Below are 14,233 nucleotides of genomic sequence, written 5' to 3' on the forward strand. Positions count from 1 at the left end.
TTCAGTACACGGTCTGTTTTATTTTGTATTGTGTTCAAGGTTTGTATTTGCAAGATGTGTATTTTTATTTTTAGTTCTGGAGATTACCTTTATAACTAGGGAAAATGGATTTAATCTTTTGTTGAGCCCATGCTAGTTGTCTCCCTTCTGAAATAATCAATTATAAAATTAGTTTACAACTTTGGTTCCCATTTTTATCTGCTTTGTGACAGCTTTTTTTCAGGTGAGTTTGCTTGGTTTGCCGTGTTTTGTCCTTTTCGTTTATTCCTTTCTTTCTTCTATAGCATCTTTGACTATATCCTGTGCTGGTTCCTCTTTGAAAGAGGTGAACCTTCTTGGATCAGCATTTTGCAGGAGACGCATGTGGAGGAGGTACCAGGAAGAGGGTAGGATTGCTCCCTGGTTCCCAGGAACTTTGTTCACAGGGTTGTCTTAGTGATTTCCTTTAGTCTTTGCTTCTACTCAGTCAGCAGAGTTCCGCGGCTGTGGGCTTTTCCCAATTCAGAGCCCTGCTCTCACTCTGCCTCACCAACACACTGCTTCCTGTGAAAATGGCGGGTCTGTGGTTTCCTCTGTTGGCCCTGCCCTCCTCTTCCTCCAAGGCGTAGAAGGCAGCTCCCACTACCAGATCACATGCCCTGTTCCCATTGTTTCTGATAAGGGATCATTAGTTTTTTCCTTCAGGGAATGCCAGCTCCTGGTGGCTGTGCCAGCTTTGTCTGAGATCTGCCACCACAGGTGTCTTCTCTAGGTGTTTTCTCACAGTATTTTTTATCTTCACTGCTTTTGGCAGCCCTTGCCTGTTTTTGGCAGCCTTTCCTTATAAGTTGTGGTTCAGGTTACAAATGTGTTCTAGTTTGCTGAAGAAGGAGTTTGCATTTCTTTTTTTCTCCTTGATTTTGGGTGATTTCAGATATGAAAAGGAGTAACTTTATTCTGCTATCTTAAAACTGTCTAGTGTTGCAAATTGTTATGTGTTCTGGTATTCCCTCAGATTGAACATTAGCCAGAGCTCTCGGAATAGGGTCAACATCTGCTGAAGCTGGGATCTGACAATAGAAACGAAAGAATATGAGAGTTAAGAATAAAATGGAATGGTGAAAAACCCACAGGATACTCGTCTGTGCTGTGTGGCAGCAGACTTCTTTCCTTCCCTACCTGGACTTTGGCTAGGGGTGCACCACTGTCTGGGTGGGAGGTTGAGGTCGGGGAAGGCAGGGCATGAAAAACACCCATCCATCTCCTCATCTGACTCAGGAGAAGTTGTTCTGGGCCCAGCAGCTCTCAGGCCAGGGAGGGGAGGGCACATGCCTCTGCTCTGGACAGGGCTTGGCTCTCCATCTCTCCCCATACCCAGGGCCCGTCCAAGTAGTCCAAGCTCCTTAGGTTCTGGCTGGTTTCCTGGTAATGGTGGCCAATTCCTTTTCCATGAAAACCAGGATCCTGCCTCAGGGAAGGCAATCTGGGGTCAATGCTGTTAATGGTGTTTACATGGCTGAAGAAAGAGCTCACCCATCCAAAGGGAGGGGATCCACATGGGATGCCCAGAAAACAGAGCCAGAGAGGAAAACCTGTTGGCCGAGTTCCAGGACCCTTTATATTATGGTCTCTTAAGTTCCCCCATCACCAGAGGGAGGTGTTTTATCCTCATTTTACTGGCAAGGTATCTGGAGTATCCAAGAGGCTAGGAGGCTTTCCTGTGGACCCACAGTAAGAGATGGAGAGAGGGATTTGGATGCAGTTCTGTCTGGCTACAGAGCCTGGACACCGGCTCCCTTATCCTTCCTCCTCACCTCTATTTACCTCCATTCACCTGCCCATGGAGCCCTCACTCCATCTTCCCACACTGCCTGATGTCCATGTCCCTGGTGACCCTGCTGCACCCTTGTTCTGTGTCTTCCCTCTCAAGCCTGGCTACATTTTAGGAGGTTATTTAGGCTCCCCAGGACTCCAGGGTTGGGAACCAATGGGCCACACCCTACAGCCCTGTGTCTTGAGCAGCTGTGTGCCCCCGCAGCCTTGGCACAGGGCTTGTCCCTGGGATCAAATGCACCTGGGTTCTCATCCAGGCTCTGATCTTGAGCAAGTCACAACTGCTCTGGGCTCATGCCTTATTTCTAAAATCAGACTCCCTATGATTGTTCTACGTCTGGAACGCAGATCCTGAAGCCAGATGACCTTGGTTTGAATCTTGGCTCAGTCACCTATTTGCAGTGGGACTTTGGCTAATCACTTAACTTCTCTCTGCACTTCAGTGTTCTCATCTGTAAATGGTGAATAATAATGTATATCTCTTATAGGGAGGTGTTAAGGTTTAAACGAACTAATAAACATAAATCATTTAGAACACTGGCATATGGCAAGTGCTAGATTAGTGCCAGATACGAGTGTACGAATTAGTACTATTATTGTGCATGCACAGGGCTCAGCCAAGGCATGGACATAAATGAAGGGATTGGCAACTGGCTGCTGCTGCTGCTGCTATAACCCGTGCCCTTTGCTTCCTTCCAGGAGCTTGGGCCCCTGCCACAGCCCGGTAGAGGCTGTGGAGGTCTACCGTCCGGAAGCCTGGTTCCCAGCCCCGTGGCCCATTCCTGGCTACGGGGAGTGGAGGCTCCCACGAGGTAGCGGTGGCCTGCAGCGGTCCCCTCCCGGCAGTGAAGCATGGGCCAGAAGCTCTCAGGGAGCCTCAAGTCGGTGGAGGTGCGAGAGCCCGCGCTGCGGCCGGCCAAGCGGGAGCTGCGGGGTGCAGAGCCCGGGCGGCCGGCGCGGCTGGACCAGCTGTTGGACATGCCAGCGGCGGGGCTAGCTGTGCAGCTGCGGCATGCGTGGAACCCCGAGGACCGCTCGCTCAACGTCTTCGTCAAGGATGACGACCGGCTCACCTTCCACCGGCACCCCGTGGCCCAGAGCACCGACGGCATCCGCGGCAAGGTGGGCCACGCCCGCGGCCTGCACGCCTGGCAGATCAACTGGCCAGCTCGGCAGCGCGGCACCCACGCTGTAGTTGGTGTGGCCACGGCCCGTGCTCCCCTGCACTCCGTGGGCTACACTGCGCTGGTGGGCAGTGACGCCGAGTCGTGGGGCTGGGACCTGGGCCGCAGCCGCCTCTACCACGACGGCAAGAACCGGCCCGGCGTGGCCTACCCGGCCTTCCTGGGGCCCGACGAGGCCTTCGCGCTGCCCGACTCGCTGCTCGTGGTGCTGGACATGGATGAAGGCACACTCAGCTTCATCGTGGACGGCCAGTACCTGGGGGTGGCCTTCCGAGGTCTCAAGGGCAAGAAGCTGTACCCGGTGGTGAGTGCCGTGTGGGGCCACTGCGAAGTCACCATGCGCTACATCAACGGCCTTGACCGTAAGTTGTGCCGGACTCGGGGGCAGGGCTTTCAGTGGTGCCAGGCCCTGGGACAGCAGGGCAGGCCACGCCTCCATCGCCAGTTGGGAGGATCCTGCAGTGTGGAGGAATAGTCGGGACCTGGGTTTCAATCCTGACTCTCTCCTTTGCTGGTCTGGTGATTTGGGGCTGTGCCTTAGTTCTCCCATCGGCAAAAGCATCACTGTGATAGTAATCTAGCTCACAGCTGTGAAGATCAAATAAGATCACATGTGTGAAGTGCTCAGAACAGTGACTGGCACCTAATAGGGGCTTTGAGTATTGATGCCAATTACCAGTCTTCTAGTCTGTACAAAGGTTGTACCAAATGACCCAAGCTAGTCACAATGGGAGGATACTGACAAGTCCCCAGTCCCTGCACTTAAATGCCATGTACTCAAGTTATTGGTAAGTAATAAGTAATGACAACCGTCCTTTATTGGCCACCTACTGTATTCGAGAGGCTGAATACCCCAATTCTAGTGCTTACGGGCCATCTGCTAAGGGGGGCAGCTGCCTGTCATCTCCAGCCGACTGTCATCTCATGGGAATGAAAACCCTGGGTTGTGGAATCTTGTGACTTTTTCCAGGAGAGCTCAGAAATCTAGATTGTGTGAACTATTCCAATTTTTAAAGTTGACAGCTGCTGAAAACTCTCTATGGGCAAACAAAATACCCTTGCAGGCTACAAACCATCCCACAGGCTGCTGGGGTTGACCCCTGACAACTCTACAGCTTGCTCTCATTTAATATACACAACCATCCGGCAAGATAAAAAGTATAGGAACAAAGACGGTTATTGGTTTCGGGAGGGAGTCACTCAGGAAGACAGGGTGGCCTCTGGACCGAGGCACACGTGGCTGCCTGTCCTGAGCTGAATCCCAGCTGAGGGGCCAGGAGCCAGGCACTTGTGGGCTTGCACACTCCCCAACATCAGCCCACCACCACCCATCCAGACTTCCTGCCACACCCCTAATGAAGCTCTCAGAGGCGATGCTGAAAGGTAGAATTTCCAGTTATTCATTCTAAATAGGAGATGTAATTACCAGCCCCTGAGGCAGATCCTCCTTTTAGAAATAAGGAAACTTAAGAGCAGAGCTACAGAGAGCCAGAATCAGGGTTCCCCCAGTTCTGATGGCCCTGAAGTGCACTCTTTCCCTGTGTTCTCCCCTTTAGATGAGGGACTGAGAGTAACACCCCAGAAAAGAGTAACACTTCTCCAGAAAAGAAGTCAAGGACGAGATTTTACTCAAGCAAAATTTACATTTACTGGAGCCCGGGAAGGGGACATTTGATGGTTTCCAAGGGTGGCAGGCTAACGGAAAAGTGGCTGGTACGCTCAGCGCTCTGGTATAATTGTCAACGTTCTTGCTCCTATTTTATTTCCATGATCGTTGCCTACAATTGCCATTGAATGGCAAAATGTTGTTCCATTTTCTCTGTTTAATGGGTTAAATCTAGGAACTGATGATTATGTCCCTGAGAAGGGCAAATTTAGTCATCACGGTGCCTTGTGGAAAGTGTCTGGAGCCTTCTGAGACATAGTGACCAGGCAAATCCCAGTGGTGAGAAAACCAACAGAAACAACAAACAATCTTTATTTAATGGAATTGGAAAATTTATTTGCTGGAATTAATCACTGGACTAGAAGAGTGGCTTCGGTGTACCAAGGCTCTGGAGTCTGATGTGACTTATTTCCAAGTGTTCAGTGGTTTTCTGTCTTTGGTGAGTCACTCTTACTCCTTAAGACTCATTTTACTCATCTGTAAAATGGGATAGTATCAGGTCCCCTTTTTGCTGCTGTAAGCTCTTGTGTGGTAGCACCAATAATATGGTAGCTGAGATTTAAGGCCTGACATTGACACCCAGTGGGAGCTATCAGAGCCAATGGTTATACTCCTGCTGTAGGCTTCCTCTTGGCTATTAATTCACACTTGGGTTTTATTGGGTGCCTGGTTTTCAGGTACAAAGCCAAGGTGCTAACAGGGTTCCAGCCCGTGGGGCTATGCATGTTGGGATCAGGAGCAAGGACCTACCTCAGGGAGGTTGGGTGGGGAAGGGCAGTTGTGTTTGGGGTATTTTAAGCTTATGGGTCCTTCAGGTGGTTGAAAAAGTTTGGTGGAACTAAAATGTGAAGTGTTCTATCCTCTTCCTTACTGGTAGTGAATATTCAGGTTGGCTGAATCTGGAATATTGAATCTAGGAGGCAAGAGAGGGCAGATGTCATGGGATGCAAGCCTGGGGCATCTTCTGTTCAGTGATAGAGTTGGCTTATCTGCTATGGCACTAGTGTGTTCTCTAGATAGGGGTAATGTTCTCTCTCTCAGACAGGAGTGTGATTGCAGAAAAGGGAAGCTCAGCTTCTCTGGTTTTGAAAGGTCTATTCATGGCCAGCCTGGGACAATCTCCAGAGCGGGCCGTAGGAGAAGCTGCAGTGGAGTCTCGCAGGGATAGTTGGGAAGGGACTGTGTGATGCCTATAGCCTGTGTCCTGGGCTGAAGTCTACCATGAATCCCCGGGTTTGGGACTACTTTGGCTCTAGGGAGTCCCTGAGCAGGGAAGGTAACCCAAGGTGGATTCTGTAGATGGAAAGGATTCTGAGTTAATGTCGGTTGTGGACATGGTGGCAGGTCCCCAAACTCAGACATGATTGGGGTGTGAGGGACCAGAGTCAAAGACATGCTTGGAAGCAAAAGGCAGGCCAGCTCTCTGGAGTTGCTTCCCCACAGGATCATAGGAGAGAACTCTGCCCGGGGCCCCTCACAGAGCCGGGTCAGACCCGGGCCCCAGCACTCAACAAATGGCTGTTGGCGATTGCTTCCTCTTTCTGAACCTCAGTGTTCTCCTTTGAAAAAGGACGAGGATGATAAAGCTCACCAGCACAGAGCAAACACATAGCAATTGGTGCCCCTGCGTTGATGAACTAGGTGAGCTGAGGCAAACTCTGGGGTTCATCTGTGGCTTAAAGCAAAATGGCCTTAATAGAGGCTTTTCCTCTGACATGATGAAAGTAAGGTAATGGATATCACTTTCTCAGTTTTTGAATTTTTATTACGGTAAAAGCAAGACTTAGAAAGGGCTCACTACATTTAACTCTGGAAGCATGTGTTTGTTGAGGGCAAGAACTCCTGGAGGTGTGATTTCCTATTGCAAATGCATAACATTGTCAAACCTTCTGCAAGTGGAATTGTTTTGCTGCACTGTGGAGTGAAATGGCTTAGCATCTCAAAGCTAACTACAAAGAGCTGCAGGATGCACGGGGGCCCTGCCATTTAAGTGAACTGAGAAGCATGGAGCCGAGGCCAGGCAAATGGAGAAGCTGTCCCAGGTTGTCCAGGGCACAAATAATAATAATAATAATAGCAATAACAGCAACAATTAATACTTATGTAGTGTTTAGTCTAAGTGGGTAAGGGGGGGTAGTATTCTAAACACTTTGCAATTTCTTTTCTTTTCTTTTTTTTGGTTTTGTTTGTTTTTTAGAGACAGAATCTCACACTGTCACCCAGGCTGCAGTGCAGCGGTGCAATCGTAGCTCACTGTAACCTCTCCTCACTCCTGGGCTCAAATGATCCTCCCCTCAGCCTCCTGAGTAGCTGGGACTACAAGGATATGCCACCACTCCTAGCATGTATATAAATATGAATGAAACTGGCTCAGGAGGTAATGGCTAATTTATTTTATTTTATTTTTTTTATAGAGACAATGCTCTCACTATGTCACCCAGGCTGGTCTTGAATTCCTGGCCTCAAGCAATCCTTCCACCTCTGCCTCCCAAAGCACTGGGATTACAGGCGTGAGACACCTCACCCAGCCATTTTGCAAATTTTAATTCATTTAATTTTTGTAATGACTCTTTGCACTAGTACTGTCTATATTATCATTTTCAGTGTGTGATGAAGAAATTGAGGCACAGAGAGCTTGAGTAAGTTGCTGAAGGGGACACTATGAGTAACTAAGAGAGCCTGGATTCAAATGGAGGCGCACACGGGCACCTTGTGGAGACATTTACCCTCAAGGCAGGGAGAGAATGCGCAGGATCATCTACTCCATCTGGCTGGTGACCGTGCAGCCCAGGGCCAGGTCCTTGCCTTTAGCAGTGAGTTTGGGCGAGTCCCAGAATTGCTGTCCCTGTCATTTTTCCTCCTCTGACTGGCTTTACCTCCAGCCCTCAAAGCTCTTGGCTCAGCATGGAACTCTGCAGGGTGTTCTGTTGTACAAAGGCATCCCCAGCAGTGGCCATGGATCAGGCATTCTTGATCACTAACAGGGGAATGTCATTGTAAATGTCTCAACTACTGTGAGGTGTGGGCCCCTGGGGTGGGCCAGGCCTTTGGAATCTGCTCTGGGCTGCTTTCTGGAATTGCTCCATGGCTCCCCAGCTCCTCTCTCCGCATGCTGGCGGCGGGAGGGCTGACAGAATGGCTCTGTCTCACATCTCGGAGTTCCTGGGTGGTGAGTGGTGTGTGAGTGACACCGGAAGCGGAGGGGAGTCTCAGACAGAGACAAGCGGCCTTGGGGTCCCAGGCAGCTTTGATTTGAGGGTATTGATGACACTTTTGTTGGCTCCCATCCATGTTCTGTTCTGTACCCTGGGCTTAGGGTTTTACTCATATTTTTTTTCTTTTCATCACAATAAGCCATGAGGCAATATGACTGTTAGCCCCATTTTGTAGATGAGGAAAATGTCTTGGAAAGGTAACGAATTTGCCAAGGCCACACAGCTAGCAAATGACACAGCTGTGCTTATACCCAGCTCTGCCTCCTACGCCTGGGCCAACCTGCCCAAGCCTGCCTACCGCCGAGCGTGGCCCGACCCCACAGAGTGGACACCAGTGTCAGGGCTGACTTTCACAGGGTGGGGCGTGGAAATGCAGGTATCTTGGGCCTAACTGGCTGAGAGGGCTTTCCCCCTGCACGGAGCCAAGGAAGCTGTATTTCCAGACGTCTTTCCTAGATGGTTTAATTGATCTGCCAACAAGTATTTATTGGCTCAATGGCTGAGCAGAGGAGGCTGGCAGCTAGCCAAGGCTTCTGGTATTGATGAAGGCCAGAGAGAGTTTACTCTCCCGATGACTACAAGGACACCATCTCCTTGCCAGAGCTGCACTCCAGATCTTCTCGCTAGACTCCCGTGCGTCTCACGGGGTAGTTTGGTCCTCCTAACCTCCGGGACATCTGGACGTGGCTCCTCTGGGCCTGGTCGCCCCTTTGCCCCCATCCCTTATCAATCTGTCCTGACTCCAGCTCACCCCCAGGCCTCAGCTGAGGACTCCGTCTCTGCACCGGGAGTTTAGCGCTGACTTCTCCTACATCTGCAGGGTTCACTCATTTTTCCACCCATGCATAGGCCTTCTTTCCCCAAGTGGTTATGAAGTTCCTCAGGGCAGGGATGGAGACCCAGGAGGCATGCATGGTGAACTGGGAAGATTAGGGACGTCATATGTGCCTATTTACTTGATATCGCTTGGATATTTGTTTCTTCCAAATCTTGTGTTGAAATGAGATCCCCCATGTTGGTGGTGAGGGTTGGTGGGAGGTGATTGGGCCACGGGGGCAGATCTAACATGAATGGCTTGGCGCCCTCCTCGTGGTAATGAGTGAGTTCTCACTATTAGTTCGTGTGAGAGCTGGTTGTTTGAAAGAGCCTGGCATCTCTCTTCCTCCCTCTCTTATCATGTGACACACCTACTTTCCCTTTGCCTTTCGTCATGAGTAAAAGCTTCCTGAGGCCCTCAGCAGAGCCGTGCCATGTTTGTCCAACCTGCAGAGCGCTGAGCCAAATAAACCTCGTTTCTTTATAAATTACCCAGCCTCAGATATTTCTTTATAGTGACACAAGACAGACTAAAACATTGCTCTTGAAAGGAAAGCTGTACGTGTGGCAACAGATTTGAATACTACCAAAGGGTATATGGTGAAGTAACCCCTCCTCTGTAGCTCGGCCGCCGTCCCCTCCTGCTGGCAGCCACTATTAGCAGTTTCTTGTCTTTCCAGAGATATTTGTGACAGATAATTTTTAGATCATACTGAAAACATTCCCCTATATCTTGTTTTCTCCCTTCAATGGACCTTGGCAGTTATCTAATATCAGTTAATGCAGAGCTGCTTCATTCTTTCTTAACAGTCGCGTGAGGCCATGATATAGTTGTGTTATAACCTAATTATTCAGATCCCCATATTTGGACATTTAGGCAGTTTCCAATCTTTGAACATAAACTTTTGATCCCAATTGAAATTTCCTTTCTGCCCCCTCTGGCTAATTAACATCCCCAAGTCTCAGTTTTCCCATCTGTGCAGTGGGAATAATTATATGTACCTTGCAGAGTTGCTGTATTAGAAGTGATGCAGAAATGAAGCATGGTCCAGCACGTGGGTCTCAGTAGGTTAATATTGATATGCGTATCCTGAATTTCTGATTGCGATGCTGAGCTCATCTTGCGCACCTGATGAAGGCTCATGAATGACTTGTTTCTAGTTTAAAATACAGTAGAATCACATTAATTTTTTCTCTTTTTAAAATTTATTAATTTGATATTAAGGAGGCTTCAGACACATTGTTGGATTAAGATTATTTGAGGTGTCTAATTCAGCCGGTCCTTACATAGTGTATAGTCAACATAAGACACCTAGCCCCTTACTTCACAGAATAGGCCCATAATGTGTGTGTTTTGCTTTTCTGTTATTGCTGCTGCTGCTAATGCTGAAAGTGGTGGCTCTTTGCTGTGGCAACTGCATCTTGGCCTTTTCAACCACCCTATAGCAGCCCTTGCAACAGAGTACAGAGTACGTGCTCAGTAAATGCATATTAATGTCCTGGCCTCCCACCACCTGAATAAGCTTTTCTTTCCTCTGCCACAGGGGGACTTGAGTCACAGTTGGCTGGAGCAGAGGGGCTGGCTATGAGCTGCCCCCCCCCCACTTGAAGCCTGGCCCCTGAGTGACCCTTTTCCCACCTCTCATTGTGTCCTGTGTACAGCACATCTGTCCCCGCACGCAGGCCAGGCATGTTAATTCAGGATCCTGACATTCAGAAACTCCCCCTACCCTTTGTTTGAAAGGAACAGTCTCCCATTTGAGAAAAGGCCTCGATCAGATGCTGTGGCCCTTCTTTGAAGGAGGTTTTCACATTAACATAGTCATAATTAGGTTCATGGAAGTCTGGCTTGCAGAAAGGTGGCTTGAAATGCAGGTGACAGCATTTGAAATCAGGCTTAATCAGGACAAGCATCACCGTGGGCCACAGCATGGTCTTGTGGGAAGCGCAGGGTTCAGGGGTCTTCCAGCACTGGCTTGGCTTCTAATTAGCTGTGACCCTGAACAAGTCATTTCACGCCCAAGCCTTCATTTTCTCATCTGAAAAATAGAAACTTACTTTGTCATGAGGTGTCAGGATCATGGATTACTATATAGAAAGTGACTGATCTAGTGCCTAGAACATAGCTACTGAAAAAGTGGTAGGTTTAAAAATGGCTAATTATGACTATTACTGCTCTCATAAATTGGTAAAATTACTGTTATTAAATATAGAAATAATTCTGGTTATTAAATTTTGGTCCACACTGTGAAACTGAAGGATTTCACACGAGGGAATTTGTGACGGTTTGGACGGTCTTGGTCTCGTTTCTAAGATACATGATGGAAATGCTACCTGAGGTTCAGAGGCCATTGTGAGTTTGTTGCAAATGAACTAGGAGTGTTTAGCCTTCCCTGTGAGCAGTTTCAACTGTTTCTGGCTGCATGTCTTATTCAAGCGGTTCTCTAAAAGGCCGCAGCTTCCAGTGGTGACTTGCCTGGTGGACATGTGTTCACAAGGATACCCAAACAAGCAGCACCTTCACCAGCTGTGTGCAGGCAGACATTCAGCAGAGATGAGCTGCCAAGGTGGCGGCCCTGAGGGCCAGCGTCCACCTCTGCAAAAATAGTGACTTGGTCTAGTTGTGGGCTGGCCATTATTGGACCTTTGGGAAAAAGGGAAGGGGAAGAGGTAAAGGGTCTCACCTTTTCAGGCCCTGGCAGAAGGGTGAAGGCAAGGCCCCAGACACAGGGATAGAAGAGATGATATCTGGCAGCCAATGCAAGACCCACATTTTACAGGTAGGAGCTGACTGGACCAGAGAGCTGGGAGGCTTTGCCCAAGGTTACCTGCCAGTTAGTGGCAGAACCTGAACTAAAACCCAGGCCTCCAATCCCCCTTGAAAATGTTCCCCGTCAGAAACAAGGGAGTGAGAATTCAATGCCGTTTATGAGTCTGTATTGGAAAACACAGCTGTGGGAGGATGTAGGTGCTTAGGAGGAGAGGAGAGTGATTAGGGCCGGGTATGACGCTGATGGGTCAGAGGGACTTTCGCAGGGGAGGCCTTGGAGCCTGGGCAGAGTTTAGACCAGCGTCTCCCCACAACACACGCAGATGAAGATCCTCCATGGCTTCTCAGTGCCTCCTGCATGTCAGAGACCCTGCCCTGGCCACCGCTCAGACCATACAACCAGGGGGTCAGCACAGTCACAGATACCCAGGTAAGAACTGGTCTGTCTGTTTAGTACCTGCGTGACCTGGGCATACGTTTCCTGACTTTGCAGTTCCTCGGTATCCTCACCTGTAAAGTGGATATAGTGATGGTACTTACCCGTAGAGTTGTCAGCAATGCTGCTCAAACCTCAGTGTGCATTCAAGCCACCTGGTGACCTTATTAAAATGCCGATTCTGACTTAGTAGGACTGGGTCGGGCCCAAGATTCTGCATCTCTAACAAGCTCCTGGATGATGCTGCTGAAGAGTGTGACACAGAGCAAGGGACCCCAATCACAGCTTGTCCCCATGCCCCACCATCCACTCGTCTACCCCCATGCTGAATGATCTGGCAGCCAAGCTAAAATGCATATTCCAGCCGGGCGTTGTGGCTCACACTTGTAATCCCAGCACTTTGGGAGGCCGAGGCAGGCGGATCACTTGAGGTCAGGAGTTCGAGACCACCCTGGCCAACATGATGAAACCCTGTCTCTACTAAAAATGCAAAAAAAAAAAAAAAAAAATAGCCAGGTGTGGTGGGACATGCCTGTAATCCCAGCTACTTGGGAGGCTGAGGCACAAGCATCATTTGAACCCAAAGGTGGAGGTTGCAGTGAGCCGAGATCAAGCCGCTGCACTCCAGCCTGGGCAAGAGAATGAAACTGTGTCTCAAACAATAAAAATAAATAAATAAGATAAAATAAAATGCATATTCTTCTGTGCCTTGGTCTGCGTTGCCCTCTTTGTTGGAAATGGCCCACTTCCCTGATGCCAGCTCAGCCTGGGGTTGCCGAGCCTGGCTCTGCCCTCGTCCTTGCCACCTGGCTGACTCCAGGCCAGTCTCAGGCCTTCCTTGGCCCTGCTCCTGACAAGGCAGCTATGCCTTCTGCATTTCCTCCTTTTCACGTCTGGCCTTACTTCCCTCCCCAGCTACCAAGTGATTCCATTTATGTGCCCTGGAACCCAAATTCTTATAGTTGCCAATGCAGTGTACACAAGTAAATCCACACTCTTATCCATGAATGTTCCTGTGAGGGTGACTTTGTTTGGCAAGGGATTACTGCAAATGGAAACAGCTCTTTGTTAAACAGTCATTGATTGAGCACTCACAAAAGGCCAGACACTGCCCAGCTCCACTGCCCCACACAAAGGCTCGTCAGCACCCTACACGGGGTAGCTCATTTAATCCACGGGTGAGGAGAAGTGCGGCTATCACAGTCTGCACGTGTGGATATTGGGCCTGAGGGAGATGAAGAGCCAGCACTTGCTTGGGAGGTATCTGTCCCGAACTTGAGTCCGGGCCTACTCCAGCGCCCACACCTGTAACCTCTGTGCTACTCAGGGTCACTTTGAGTCTTCAGTGGTTTTGCAGGTGGTCCCAGGCCTAGGATTGACTGTGCTTAACAAGAGTTTGCTGAAGCCAGCGTTGGCAGCCCCCAGTATCACAGCGCTTAGATACCCTTAAATACAGTACAGCAAACTGCATTCACTCTGAACTCTTCTGACTTGCTGATGATTCTGAGTGGGTGGTGCTGGGAAAGCATTGAATGGAGGAAGCAAATTTGCCGGGGTGGGGGTGGGGTGTAAGTGAGCGGGGAGAGCCAACCGCCTGCCAGGCTGGCGGCAGCCTTCATTTACAGGGTCGGGAGCCAGCTGATTTGCCCAGTCTCGTCCTTTGGTTAAGGCAAGGGGGCGGTTAGCGTGAGTTACGGCCTCGCCCAGACACTAATAAGGCTGCTTGTCTGAGGCCTTCCATAATTCAAGCAAAGGCTGTGCCGCTTAATGGCCCGTCTTCGTCAGATCTTCCAGGACTCAGTGCCTCCTTAATGATTTATTTGCTTGGGATGAAATTAAGCCAAGACAACGTGAGCTTGGAAAATACTGCCGTGCAGGCTCTCCCCGGTTCTTCATCCTTCACAGCGGCTGCTTTCTATAGAGCCGTGAGTCCTGCTTCATGACCCGCCTGCTGGGAGCCCCAGGGGGCACCTGGTGTCCCCCATCCCTCCTGTCTCCCACGCCCATGATCTCACTAGTGAGCAGCAGGGGGCTGGAACTGCCAGCAAAGACCTCGTCATCGTCCCAGCTTTGAAGTCATTTAAGTAGATGCTTCTGAGTCAACCCAGGGAGCCACAGCTGACTTCCAGATCTTGCCCTCTTTGTTGATGTTTCTCCCTCAAAATGCAATTCATGAGGAGGTCCCAGGGTGAGAGCATGTTTGCTTCTGGCATGTTCTGGGGTAGAGGACAGCTCTCTGCCTGATGTTTGAGCCTCACAAGGAGGAGCATGGGAGATCCCGTTCATCTCTTAAGGGTGAGGGGTCACAACTGAGGGCCACTCACAGTGCTTATG

The 14,233-nt window shown here is 49.7% G+C and overlaps 1 protein-coding gene across 7 annotated transcripts in view; it reads left to right on the forward strand.

Moving 5' to 3' along the window:
- LOC105469976 (splA/ryanodine receptor domain and SOCS box containing 4) overlaps positions 1–14,233 on the forward strand; it is an 88,756-nt gene that overhangs the window by 12,078 nt on the left and 62,445 nt on the right. For all 7 annotated transcript variants that reach the window (XR_980175.3, XM_011721624.2, XM_011721626.2 and 4 more), the window contains exon 2: positions 2,512–3,358. Coding sequence is in view for 6 of the 7 variants with exons in the window: in XM_011721624.2 (XP_011719926.1) it covers positions 2,665–3,358 (694 nt within the window). In the remaining variant the exon portion in view is untranslated. The remainder of the gene's footprint in view (positions 1–2,511; positions 3,359–14,233) is intronic.

The sequence above is a fragment of the Macaca nemestrina genome, chromosome 2 (assembly GCF_043159975.1).
Source record: "Macaca nemestrina isolate mMacNem1 chromosome 2, mMacNem.hap1, whole genome shotgun sequence".
Lineage (NCBI taxonomy): Eukaryota > Metazoa > Chordata > Mammalia > Primates > Cercopithecidae > Macaca > Macaca nemestrina.